The sequence below is a fragment of the Fulvia fulva genome, chromosome 2 (genome assembly GCF_020509005.1).
Source record: "Fulvia fulva chromosome 2, complete sequence".
Taxonomy (NCBI): domain Eukaryota; kingdom Fungi; phylum Ascomycota; class Dothideomycetes; order Mycosphaerellales; family Mycosphaerellaceae; genus Fulvia; species Fulvia fulva.
In genome coordinates, this window is record NC_063013.1 from 4,350,266 (window position 1) to 4,362,118 (window position 11,853).

General features: G+C 51.9%; 3 protein-coding genes across 3 annotated transcripts; 2 read left to right on the forward strand and 1 right to left on the reverse strand.

The window, feature by feature from the left end:
• Positions 1-6,507: 6,507 nt before the first annotated feature.
• CLAFUR5_03249 (Short chain dehydrogenase gsfE) lies at positions 6,508-7,404 on the forward strand (the record flags this gene model as incomplete). Its single annotated transcript, XM_047902397.1, has 2 exons — positions 6,508-7,288; positions 7,337-7,404. 2 exons carry the CDS (start codon positions 6,508-6,510, stop codon positions 7,402-7,404), a joined length of 849 nt encoding a protein of 282 aa, XP_047757832.1.
• A 1,331-nt stretch (positions 7,405-8,735) lies between these two features.
• On the forward strand, positions 8,736-10,599 carry CLAFUR5_03250 (Dihydroxyacetone kinase 1; the record flags this gene model as incomplete). Its single annotated transcript, XM_047902398.1, has 2 exons — positions 8,736-9,413; positions 9,523-10,599. 2 exons carry the CDS (start codon positions 8,736-8,738, stop codon positions 10,597-10,599), a joined length of 1,755 nt encoding a protein of 584 aa, XP_047758668.1.
• A 437-nt stretch (positions 10,600-11,036) lies between these two features.
• CLAFUR5_03251 (Small nuclear ribonucleoprotein Sm D2) lies at positions 11,037-11,472 on the reverse strand (the record flags this gene model as incomplete). The annotated part of the gene is made up of 2 exons (XM_047902399.1): positions 11,037-11,337; positions 11,402-11,472. 2 exons carry the CDS (start codon positions 11,470-11,472, stop codon positions 11,037-11,039), a joined length of 372 nt encoding a protein of 123 aa, XP_047758669.1.
• Positions 11,473-11,853: the final 381 nt, after the last annotated feature.

Here is an 11,853-nt window from a genome sequence, read left to right on the forward strand (position 1 = left end):
AGAGGAGGGCAAGAGGGCCTCCTCGCTGATCTTATGGGTTGCAACACCAGAGCAAGCGAACAAGGTCTTAGACCAAGGGTTGTACTGGGACTTTGAGAGGCTGGATGTAGAAATCCATCAGAGCAACCACAGAATCCTTCAATGTTTCAACTGTCAACAGTACGGACATATTGCCCCAAAGTGTAGCAAAGCCACACCAGTCTGCTCACACTGTGCTGGTGATCACGCGACCCAAGAGTGCCAAAAACGGAAGGAGGACACAAGATGCGCAGCATGTGGGAGAAAACACCCGGCATGGTCAAACCAATGCCCAGTTAGACTATCAGCCCAGTGGAGAGCGCGGGAAGCAAGGGTAACAACACCAACCAGGTTCCTAGTAGGTGAACAGAAACAACCAGAGAGAACCACCCACCCGAATAAGAGACCCCGGCCACAAGAGGAGCCACAAATAGTGCCAGCAATAGGGAGACCAACGTTCTTGTACAAGGCAGCGCAGAGCAATGGACAAATGAGAATCAACCAAATGATAGGGAGCCAACCCCAAAGGGAAGAGCAGGAGGAGGGACGGGAAAACCAACAGCAAGACCAACAGCAAGACCAAACGGACCCAGACACAAACATGTCCTGATGCCTCACACTAACAGACTATCAATCATTCAGTATAATGTGAACAGAAGCAAAGACAAGGTCCAAAGGAGCTTTCTACAAGCCTTAGACCCGGAGGAACACCACATTATAGCAATACAGGAACCATGGATCAACCCACACTCTAGGATTCCATCAACTGTGCGAGACCCGAGATACCACGTAGTAATAAACAGAACCGAGGGAGTCCCACGAACTTGTATCTATGTCAGTAAGAAGGTACTAGCAGAGGACTGGCAGGCCTGGCCGAGAACCGACAGGGATATCACCACAGTGCAGCTCAAAACAACTCAAGGCCAAGTCCTGATCCATAGCGTATACAACCCACCTCCAGAGTCCAGAAGCAGCACACAACTACACACGCTAGGAAGGCTCCCGGAAGCAATGGACCAACAAAACCACAACATCGTGATAGGAGATTTCAACCTCCACCACCCAAAGTGGGGATCGGACTTCACCCCAGCACACCACTTCTTAGCAGGGAGGCTCATTGGTCAGATGGAAACAGCCCAAATGGACTTGATCACGCCAAAGGGAACAGAAACTTGGGCTAGAAACAACAGTTCTAGCACGCTAGACCTATGCTTCATGTCCCACGCCTTAACACGACGGGTAGAAAGCTGCACAGTCAATGACCAACTAGAGTCCTCATCAGACCACTATCCAATCCAAACCGACATCCAACTCACAGTTGAGGAGGAGAGGGAACCTGAGAGGAGGCTCTGCTGGAAGCAGGCCGAGTGGACACTAGTACAGCAGCGGCTAGAAGGCGAACTAGAACAGGTGAACATTGACAACATACACACAACGGAGGGGATTGACCAAGCAGTGGAGCAGCTGATAGAAGCTATGCAAAGGGCAGCCCAGGCCCATATACCTGAGAAGAGATGGTCGCTATACCAGAAGCCATACTGGACACCAGAGTGCACAGCCAAAGTCAAGGAGGCAAGGAAAGCAAGAAGGAGATGGGAGCAGCGACGCACCCAAGCAAACTGGGAAGCCTATAACAACGCGTGCAAAGCAAAGAAGGCGCAGATCAGAAGAGACAAGACGCAGGAGTGGAGGTCAACCGTAGGGATGATCACAGAACACCCGGAACAAATCTGGAGACTAGCAGAATGGGCCAGGAAACCAGACGAGGAACGAAACTCCCCGCCCCAGTTTCCCTCAATACAGGACCAAGACGGGGAAACGCAAACCACTCCGATAGGGAAAGCGAAAGCATTCGCAGACCACTTCTTCGGGACTCAGGTAGAGGCAGACCTAAGCAACATCCCAGGAACACACATTCCTCCGCCAAGGGAGGCTAACTGGCAAGTGTCTGCTATAGAGATCGGAAACATTATCAAGAAACTGAAGGGTAACAAAGCCCCAGGCCCAGACAAGATCCCTAACTGTTACCTAAAAGCTAGCAGCAGCCTTATCACTCCAGTGCTTGCGCCAATCTTTACCCAGTGCATGAAGCAGGGGTATTGCCCAAAGGCCTTTAGGCAATCACTGACTTGCGTCCTAAGGAAACCCCAAAAGGAAGACTATACCAAGTTGAAGTCATACAGACCAATTGCGTTGCTGAACACACTAGGGAAGCTCCTAGAGAAGGTCGTGGCTATAAGGCTCACCGGAATAGTAGAAGAACACAACCTCCTCCCGGCAACGCAAATGGGGGGGAGACAAAAGAGATCTACCCTCACAGCAGTCGAACTGATCACAGAGCAAATCAGACACATCTGGCACTATGGCAACAACAAGGTAGCCTCACTGCTTTCACTAGACATATCAGGGGCTTTCGACAATGTGTCCCACGCAAGGCTCCTACACATCCTCAGAATGAAAAGCATCCCAGCCTGGATAGTACACTTTGTGCAGTCATTCCTTAAGGACAGAACAACCCAGATCCTCCTAGGGTCCTTCAAAGCCCCGCAGACCCCAATTGCGAACACGGGCATCCCACAGGGCTCTACACTCTCCCCAATTCTGTTCCTCCTCTTTATGGCCGACCTGACCCCACTCCTAGAAACAGCAAACACCTCAGCATCGGGGTTCGTGGATGACACAAATATCCTAGCGTGGTCGGGGTCCACAGAGGAAAACTGCGCACTCCTAGAGGAGAGACATAGACAATGCGAAAAGTGGGCAAGAGAGCATGGGGCAAAATTCGCACCGGACAAGTACCAACTTATCCATTTTAGCAAGGCAAAGACAAAACACAACTTGGCAGCACCAGTAAAAATCCAGGGGTTCGAGACCCATCCTACAAGGGAACTCAGAGTCCTTGGGATATGGCTAGACCCGAAACTCAGCTGGGGACCACAAGTGAAGAAGGCGCAAGCGAGAGCGGACACCAACAGACAATCAATCGAGAGACTCACTGCGTCAACCTGGGGGGCGACCTTCACAAAGGCCCAGACCATGTACAAGGCCATTGTCAAGCCCGCAATGCTATATGGAGCAGCAATTTGGGCAGCGGAAAAACACATCCCGAAGAGAATTGAGGACCCCCTCAACAGAGCGCAGGCAGCCTGCCTAAAGAGAGTACTAGGGGCATACAAGTCAACCCCTCACAGGACAATGGAAATGGAATCAGGTACAGCCCCCATCAGGGAGTACCTCCAGGGCATGAGGTGTCAATACGCAGAGAAGACATCAGCATACCCAGCCCAGGGAACCATCCAAGCAGCTACTCAAAGGATAAGAACCCAGTGGGAGAGGAGGAGAAGACCCAACCGGCCACACATGATCCCACAGAAGGAAGCAGACCTAAAAACATCACAGGAAATCCTAGCAGCCCTTGAACAGAGAGAAGCTCTGAGGGAGCAAGCTAACACAGGGGACAAAGGGAAAAAGAAGCAAAGCCAAGCAGAAAGGATCGCAGGTCACCTATGGGAAACGCGTTGGAACCAAAAACCGGTGAGGCCAGGAGCCCCACCAGCGGCCAGGACCTTCGGGAGGTATAACTACCTTATCTATAAAGACCTGAAGAGGGCGGAAGCAAGCATAGCTATCCAGATTCGCTCTGAGCACATTGGGCTGAGAGCATACTTGCACCAAAGAAGAGTCCCAGGATACGATTCCAAACGTTGCCCCTGTGGCTACCTATCCCAAAACCCGGAGCACATGGTGCTGAACTGTACTAAGTGGGTAAAAGGGAGAAGCCAGTGGAGGGCGAAGGCAAGAGACAGGCAATACCAGGCCATCATCCAGGACAGACAAGATATAAGGAGAGTGACAAGATGGATCCTTAACGAGGACTACCTAGAGCAATTCTCCCTAGCAGTAGAAACGGAAAGGTGGATAGAGAGGAGGGAGAGAGAGAGAAGAGCCGGGGAAACAGAAGGGAGAAAGGGAATCGAGAGGAGGACATCACCAGGGTTACGGCAAGGTAGTCATAGGGTAACAACCATGACACTAGCGTACCCTGAAGGAAGGAGAACGAAAGGACAAGACAGGAAAGAACGAGGAGGGCAAAGACGAGGAGGTTTTCATCCGTTAATCGGGTTTCCTACCTACACAAATAGACCTAAATAGCGAGAGACCTGCATAGGCCATAGGGCACTAAAACAGGCGAATGAATAATCTATCTATCTATATACTTAACCTACGGCCTATATATTCTTAATAGCTTCTAACGATATAGGAAGGCGCGAACACGCGTAAGAAGCTCGAGGCGAGGTCATCTAATAGGGTTAGTAAGCTCGTAGTAAGCTTAGGTAGTAGAGTTAAGCCGCGTAAGGTAGTTATATATACGGAGTAAAGTAAGCTAAAGGGTCGTAGGCTAGGAAGCTACGACGAAGAAAGCTAAAGCTTTAGAATCTCTTTTGTTATTGATTTAAGTATATAGGCGATTAGGCTAGCCGCCTTAGGCTAATATAGGTATATTAGGGTCTAGTAGGGGAGGATATAACGTTGTTATCTAAATATACCGCCGGCTTAGCGCTTAGCTTTATATTTAGAGTTTTCTTAGGTAGCTTTTCTATATCTTAGATTTATACTCGCTAAGGTTCTTATAGCCTATAGGCTAGTAAATATCTAGACACCTAGTATCTACCTATATTAATACTAGCGATACTATATATAGATATACGCTATCCTATTAGGTCCTTCTTTGTCTTTCGTGTGATCCGCCGTCTTCTACTACTACGTAACTCGTACCTATTTAACAGTTACTATCCTCTACTACTATTCGGGGTAAGGTCGCGCTTCCTAATTAGGTAGTTATCCTCCGTAGCTCCGTAACTCTAGGGTCTACCGTTAGGGGAACGGAACCTTAGTTTTAGGGTTCTTTATACTACGATTACGCCGCCGCTAGCGTAGGCGGGTTACTACTACTTAAGTAGATTGCTCGTCTTAATAAGGGCTGTCGAATAGATAGTTCTCGTCGATAGCCTCTCGAATATTGATAAAAATAGCCGTCTTCTCTAGTTGACTATTTTGTACTAGATAGGGCGAGTATCGACGCGAGGAGTAATTCCGTAGTACCGGCTAGTTAGCGTCGAACAAGGTACGTAATATACTATAGCTACGCGTAGGAGACTCGGAAATTAGCCCTAACGATAGGTAGAGAGGGTAAGAGCAATTCTACCTTCTTTATTAGACGATTATATATTGTTTTATTGAGACATAGTACGATAATCAAGAAGTTGGTCGTGCTAAGACAAGATTCCTAGCTTACTAGTGTTTCTAGCTTACTAGTGCTTTACGTTAAATAATATCTAGTATTAGTAATAATGTCGATATAGTAATAATACAACAATATAGCGCGAATGGGTAAGAAATAAGGTACTCCTAGCTACTACGCGTGTTTACTATAAGGAATATATGACGGCTAATCTACGGACCTACGCCCGACGGTATGGCGCGCAATATTGCATAGAGCAATAATGGTACACGACCAGTGCTGGAACCCTTCTTCGAACTTGAACAGCGTGCCATGAGATTGTAGAGCAAGTAGAACGATGCAGTATGCGTCTGGTAGCGAACGCGCATAACACGACCGAGCAACGTAAGGCCCAGGTGTCGCTGTCAAGATATGCGCAGTTCCATCGACCAAGCTCTAGGCACCGACGACACCGCAAGTGTCGTGCTACAAGCCTCTCGCGGCCTGACACAGATCATCAACAGCTACCTCTCAGCGTCGCAACAAGCTCTCATCAACAGCATCGACTACAACTCCATGATCTCCGGCGTTCTTGGCCGCAGCAACGACACTTTCACACCCGTCATCATGAGAGGCGCTCCTTATGCACCGCAATACATCATCTCCATGCCGTGGTTGATTGTTGATTACATTTCCTGCATTGTCCTCCTCGCTTGCTCAGTTGTGGCCGTTGTGTTGCGGCAACGGACGCTGGCGCCCGATATTCTTGGATATGTGTCGTCTTTGACACGGGATAATCCGAATATTCAGTTGCCGGATGGGGGGTCTATACTTCCTGGCTTGGAGAGGGCGAGGAAGTTGAAGCATGTTAGGGTGCAGTTTGCTGATACGAGGCAAGAGGGAGGTGTGGGGCGAGTGGGATTGACGACTGTTTCTAGGGAGGGTGTTGGGAGATTGAAGAAGGGGACGGAGTATCTGTGGAGCTGCCATTGCTACTGCGAAGCGCTTCCCTCGCAAAAGCTGCTATGATCCTCGCAAAGCAGTCGCACCCGAGTACTCTCAAGCAAGAGCTTCGCTGTGGGTATCACGACGAAGCGCCTGGTGGCCACGAACTTGGTCACCAGCCTTTGACCATACACGCAGAGAGTAAAGCTCACCGCGGGGCATGGCCAGGTTACACAACAGCTACGAGTGATCAGCAGAACAGGCTTCAAGCTGTTCGAACATGCATCTGCTCACCCATCAGCTCCTGGCTCCTGCTCATCGAAATGGCGTCGAACCTACAGACTGTCGAGAACAAAGGCATCTACCGCGCTCTCCCAACCTATCCACCCTCCATCCACTCCCTTACAGCCCTCATAACCGGCACGAACGGCATCTCCGGCTACCACATGGTCAAAGTCCTATCCTCCGCGCCTCAACGCTGGAAGAAAATCTACTGCCTCTCCCGCCGTCCACCACCCGAGTACTTCTTCTCCAACCTTGGCGAGGGCGCAAGTCGTGTTGAGCACATCACCGCTGATTTCTTGACTGACGGCGAGACGATTGCGAAGCACCTGAAGGGTAAGGTTGAGGAGGTGGATCATGTGTTTTTCTCCTCCTACATGCCGCAGCCTAATGAGAAGGGAGGTGTGAGCAGGATGTGGTCTGATGCTGATGCTTTGGTTGATGTGAATGTTAAGTTGTTGAAGAACTTCCTAGATGGATTGAAGGTGGCGAACTTGGTGCCGAAAAGGTTCATGCTCCAGACTGGAGCGAAGCATTATGGGTTTCATATCGGTCCTGCTACGAATCCTTCATTTGAGTCGGATCCGAGGGTGAAGTTGGAGAGCAACTTCTACTACAATCAGGAAGATCTGCTGGCTGAGTATTGTGAAGAGACTGGAGCGGCTTGGAATGTGGTGAGGCCTTCGTATATCATCGGCGCTGTAAGGGACAACTCCCTCAACTTCTGGCCCGGAATCGCAATCTATGCAGCCGTGCAGAAGGAGCTCAGAAAATCGTTGGAGTTTCCGGGCGATTTTGCGGCCTGGGATAAGGAGCAGTGTCGTTAGTCTCTTCCACCCTGTAGCCCACACAACATCTAACACGGCACAGAAAGCACCGCAATGCTAAATGCCTACTTCGAAGAATGGACCGTCCTCTCCCCCCCACACCGCCAATGAAGCGTTCAACATCCAAGACGGTCTGAACTTCACCTGGTCCCGCTTCTGGCCCTACCTAGCCAACTGGTACGATCTCCCATGGGAGCCCCCATCACCCTACGAGCCAGATTATAGGTTCACACCCACGCGGCACGTACCGCTTGCACGGGGCTACGGCCACGCCACGGCACGCTTCACTTTCAGCCTGCAAGAATGGGCGGAGCGGGGCGACGTCGTGGAGGCCTGGAACAGGTTAGTGGAGAGGTATGGACTGCTGTCGAAGCCTTTTGAGGATAAGGCGAAGGTTTTTGGGATTACGGATTCGGCGCTGCTGGGTGGGTGGCCGTTGAGTGTTAGTGTGAGGAAGGCGAGGGGGATGGGGTTTCATGGGACGGTGGATTCGTTCGAGAGTGCGTTTGACTGTCTTGGGGGATTGGCGAGGATGAGGGTTGTGCCGCCGATGGTGAGGGAGAGGTTTGAGGAGGGTTTGCCCGTGAGGCACTGCTGATGGGGTAGAGAAGTTCGCGTTTCTAGGGCGTTGGAGGCTTGAGGGTGCACTGAAGGATGCGTCAGGTCCTTGGCGTTGGGCGTTGGTTGAGTAGTGGTGTTGCCATCCCGTGATCGTTGCGTTGACCGTCTATGGTCGTTTTCGCATCTCAAGGCTGTTCGTAGTCAGTAGATGGAGTGACGCGTCTCACGCCTCACGCAATCTGCTGTAGCCATGCATCGCTGTGCCCTGTCCGCGGATTCGAGCAAAGCCTCGGCTTTGATGGTGGTGAAGAGGAAGCGCCCCGCCGCAACGACCTTCGGAAAGAGCTTTCGCTGCTGGGTCATCTCAGGCGCTCCAATCTTGGCTGAGCAACGATGTCGGTACCTCGTGGGTTCTACATTGGGGGTCACTTCCAAGGTTCATATGCAGGTAGTGCTTAGACTTTCCCCCCTCGGTGCTGTGCCTGCCGAAGCTGCGAAGTTGGCAAGTCGTAGCTTCCCGACTTCCCCGATCACACTGAACAACAGCAGAACATACCACATGTTGTATATTCGTTCTTGCCTCAAAGAAGATGACAGTTTGATTCGACCAGACTCGTGGAATCCATCCTCGCGACCACATCAGTCCGTCTCGCATCGCGTACAGTCGGCGCGACTTGATCCTTGCTCCAATGGTTCATGCCCCGCAATGCATCTCCAGCCCCCCGCCCTTCGAGATGCAGCTCAGCGGAGAGCAAGCACCACATCACTTGAATAGAACACGTCTCACCGGGTATTGTAAGTACAGTCTTTCTCGTCTCCCGTCTTCCGTCTTCCTTCTCCTTGTCCTCTCATCACCAATTCCCACAAGAAGCGAAGTAAACATGTCCTCGAAACACTTCATCAACGATCCAAATCACCTCGTCTCCTCCGCCCTCAAATCCATAACCTACACGAATCCAAATACTGCTCTTGATACCGAGAATAAGGTCGTGTACCTGAGACCATACGCCGCGAAAGCACAGGTCTCCATCGTCTCAGGCGGTGGCTCCGGTCACGAACCGTCCTTTGCTGCCTTCGTCGGCCCAGGCATCCTCTCCGGCGCAGTAGCAGGCACCATCTTCGCGTCTCCCTCCGCAGAACAGGTCCGACGATGCATCTTCTCCCGCGTCGAAAAGAGCAAAGGCGTGCTCGTAGTGGTCATGAACTACACCGGCGACGTCCTCAACTTCGGTATGGCGGTGGAGAAAGCTAAGGCCGCTGGGATTCCGTGTGAGATGGTGGTGATGGGGGATGATGCTGGTGTGGGAAGAGCGAAGGGTGGGAAGGTTGGGAGAAGAGGTATTGCGGGGACGGTGCTTGTGCATAAGATTGCTGGCGCGCTTGCTGCACAGGGAGGGAGTTTGCAAGAGGTTCATAAGGCGGCGCAGGTTGTCGCGGATAACACTGTTAGTATTGGCAGCTCGTTGAGCCATGTGCATGTTCCAGGTAGGGAGCAGGTGGAGGTTGAGGGCGAGTTGAAGGAGGATGAGGTGGAGGTGGGCATGGGGATACATAATGAGGTGAGCAATCCCCCGGGTATACCTGCGGCCCTCCGAGACGCTGGGGGCCTTTTTGGGTGCCTTGCTGCTCAGTCCCGGTCTGTAGTAGAAATATGCTAACACGGGACAGGACGGATACGAGAGGACGAAAGCAGACCTACCGAAAACGGTAGAGACGATGTTGAAGTACATGTTGGACTCCAGTGATGAGGATCGCGGGTTCTTGAAAGTGAGCGGCTCGGATGAGACGGTTCTGCTGGTGAACAACCTGGGAGGCGTCAGTGTGCTGGAGATGGGCGGCATCACTACGGAAGTCGTGGAGCAACTGGAGAAGACATACAGCATCAAGCCCGCACGCATCCTCTCCGGCACTTTCATGACGTCCCTCAACGGTCTCGGCTTCTCGATATCGTTGTTGAAGGTATCCGACCTTGGTGCCGGCAAGTCGATGATCGAGCTGCTAGATGCGCCCTCAGAAGCCGCAGGCTGGTCCGCCGCCATCAGCACCAAGACCTGGAGCTCCCCGCCGAGCAAGACGCTCGACCAAGCGGCAGGCCCAGGCGCAGACAATAAACCCTCCAACCTCCGGATCGACCCTAAACAAGTGACTAAAGCTTTGACATACGCCCTTGACCGCGTAATCAAGGCAGAACCAGACATCACAAAATACGACACCGTCGTGGGCGATGGTGATTGCGGCATTGGTCTCAAGCGTGGCGCCGAAGGCATCAAGAAAGACCTTAACTCCGCCAGCTCCCAATCCGATGCAGCGCTTTTCCTGGACCGCATCATTGATACTGTGGAGAATACCATGGACGGCACTTCGGGCGCGCTTTATGCCATCTTTCTTAACGCGCTGGCGTATGGTCTCAGGGAGCAAGGTGATAGCGGTGGGCAAGCGGATCCCAAAGTCTGGGCGACTGCATTAAAAAAGGCAATGGAGAGCTTGGCGAAATACACACCGGCGAAGCCAGGGGACAGAACTCTGGTTGATGCTTTGGCGCCGTTTGTGGAGGAGTTGAGTAAGAGCGCTGATGTTCAGAAAGCGGCAAAGGCGGCTGAGGAGGGCTCGAAGTCCACGAAAGGAATGAAGGCAAGTCTTGGGAGGACGGTGTACGTGGGTGGCAGTGGATTCGAAGAGGTCCCAGATCCTGGTGCCTATGGACTTTCTGAGTTCTTGTCGGGGTTGGCTGAAGGGCTGAGATGAGTCGTTTTGATATGCGCCTGATGACAGTCGCCCACTATGGACATCTGCGGTAGACAGATGGATGCTGCTTAGCGATCTGTGATGATTTTAATCCATACTTCGTGACACATGCATGACCTGGCGCGTCCTTGAATCCTAGGGACGTGACATAGATCGCTGATGGCTCGGAGTCTGAGCATAGCGTTTGCATTAGCCTGCTACTCTACGCAGTCTCAATGCTGTGGTTTCGTACCTCAAGATCACGCTTTCCCACTATCGCCTCCTCGTTTCCTGCGCCTTTCTAAACGCCAGGTTCGCCGCCTGTACGAGCACAATGCGCTCACCGCTTCTGCCACAGGGTCTGGCCGTAACGGGTGCCGCGACGCATTTCGTTGTATTCGCACCCGCTTCCTTCTTTCTCCGAGAAAATTTTCATGTTTCCCTCTCCTTCATCTTGCTCAACTCAACAACACCAAAATCACCGAATCGCCCCTCAGAAACATCTTAGAGATAAACCTATCCTTATTCACCGCCCGTCCCTTCTTTCCATCTGCCAGGCGTGGAATCTCTGTCCACATTTCCTTGACGTTCTCGAGCACCATGTTGCAGTGTCGGTCGAAGGCTTTGACGCGCGCGAGCAGTTTGCGGTTGTTACGGCAGGAGATTAGGACTTGGGTGTGTTGGCGCACGGCGGTTTGGAGTAAAGAGAGTGGGCCGGAGGTGAATTCGTGTTGTTCGAGGAGGTTGATTTCGTACTCTCTAAATATGTTGTTAGCAGTGCGCAGGATGTGATGGAAGGGTGTGATGGTTGGTGTGGACATACGTGAGTTCTGCGCGGGGCTTGGCGAGGAGTTCCTGGATTTTGGAGTCGGCTGAGGGGGCGGGGGCGGCCATGGTTGCTATTGTGTTGTGCGACGGGGTGGAGTTGGGGGGTGGTGGTTGTGGTGGTGATGTGTGGTATGCGCGACTTTGGCGGACAGAATTGAGATCGAGATCGGAATCTGCCAGCCACACGGCACCAAGGCACGTGCGTTAGCGCGACTGAGCTCTGAAGACAGACGCGCTCTGCTTGGGTGCATCTTCAACACCGACATCTTCTTTCTTGCATACTTCTGCTTCACTTTCTATTACTTGCATGCGGCATTGCACGGCTCTGATACGACTCACATGACCACCTGTAGACACTGCTGTTAATACCAACTCTCTGCCATCCGCCTATAAAAGCACGACATCTCACGCAGACACCTCGAGCCGCCGATACCAAACGAGCACCAC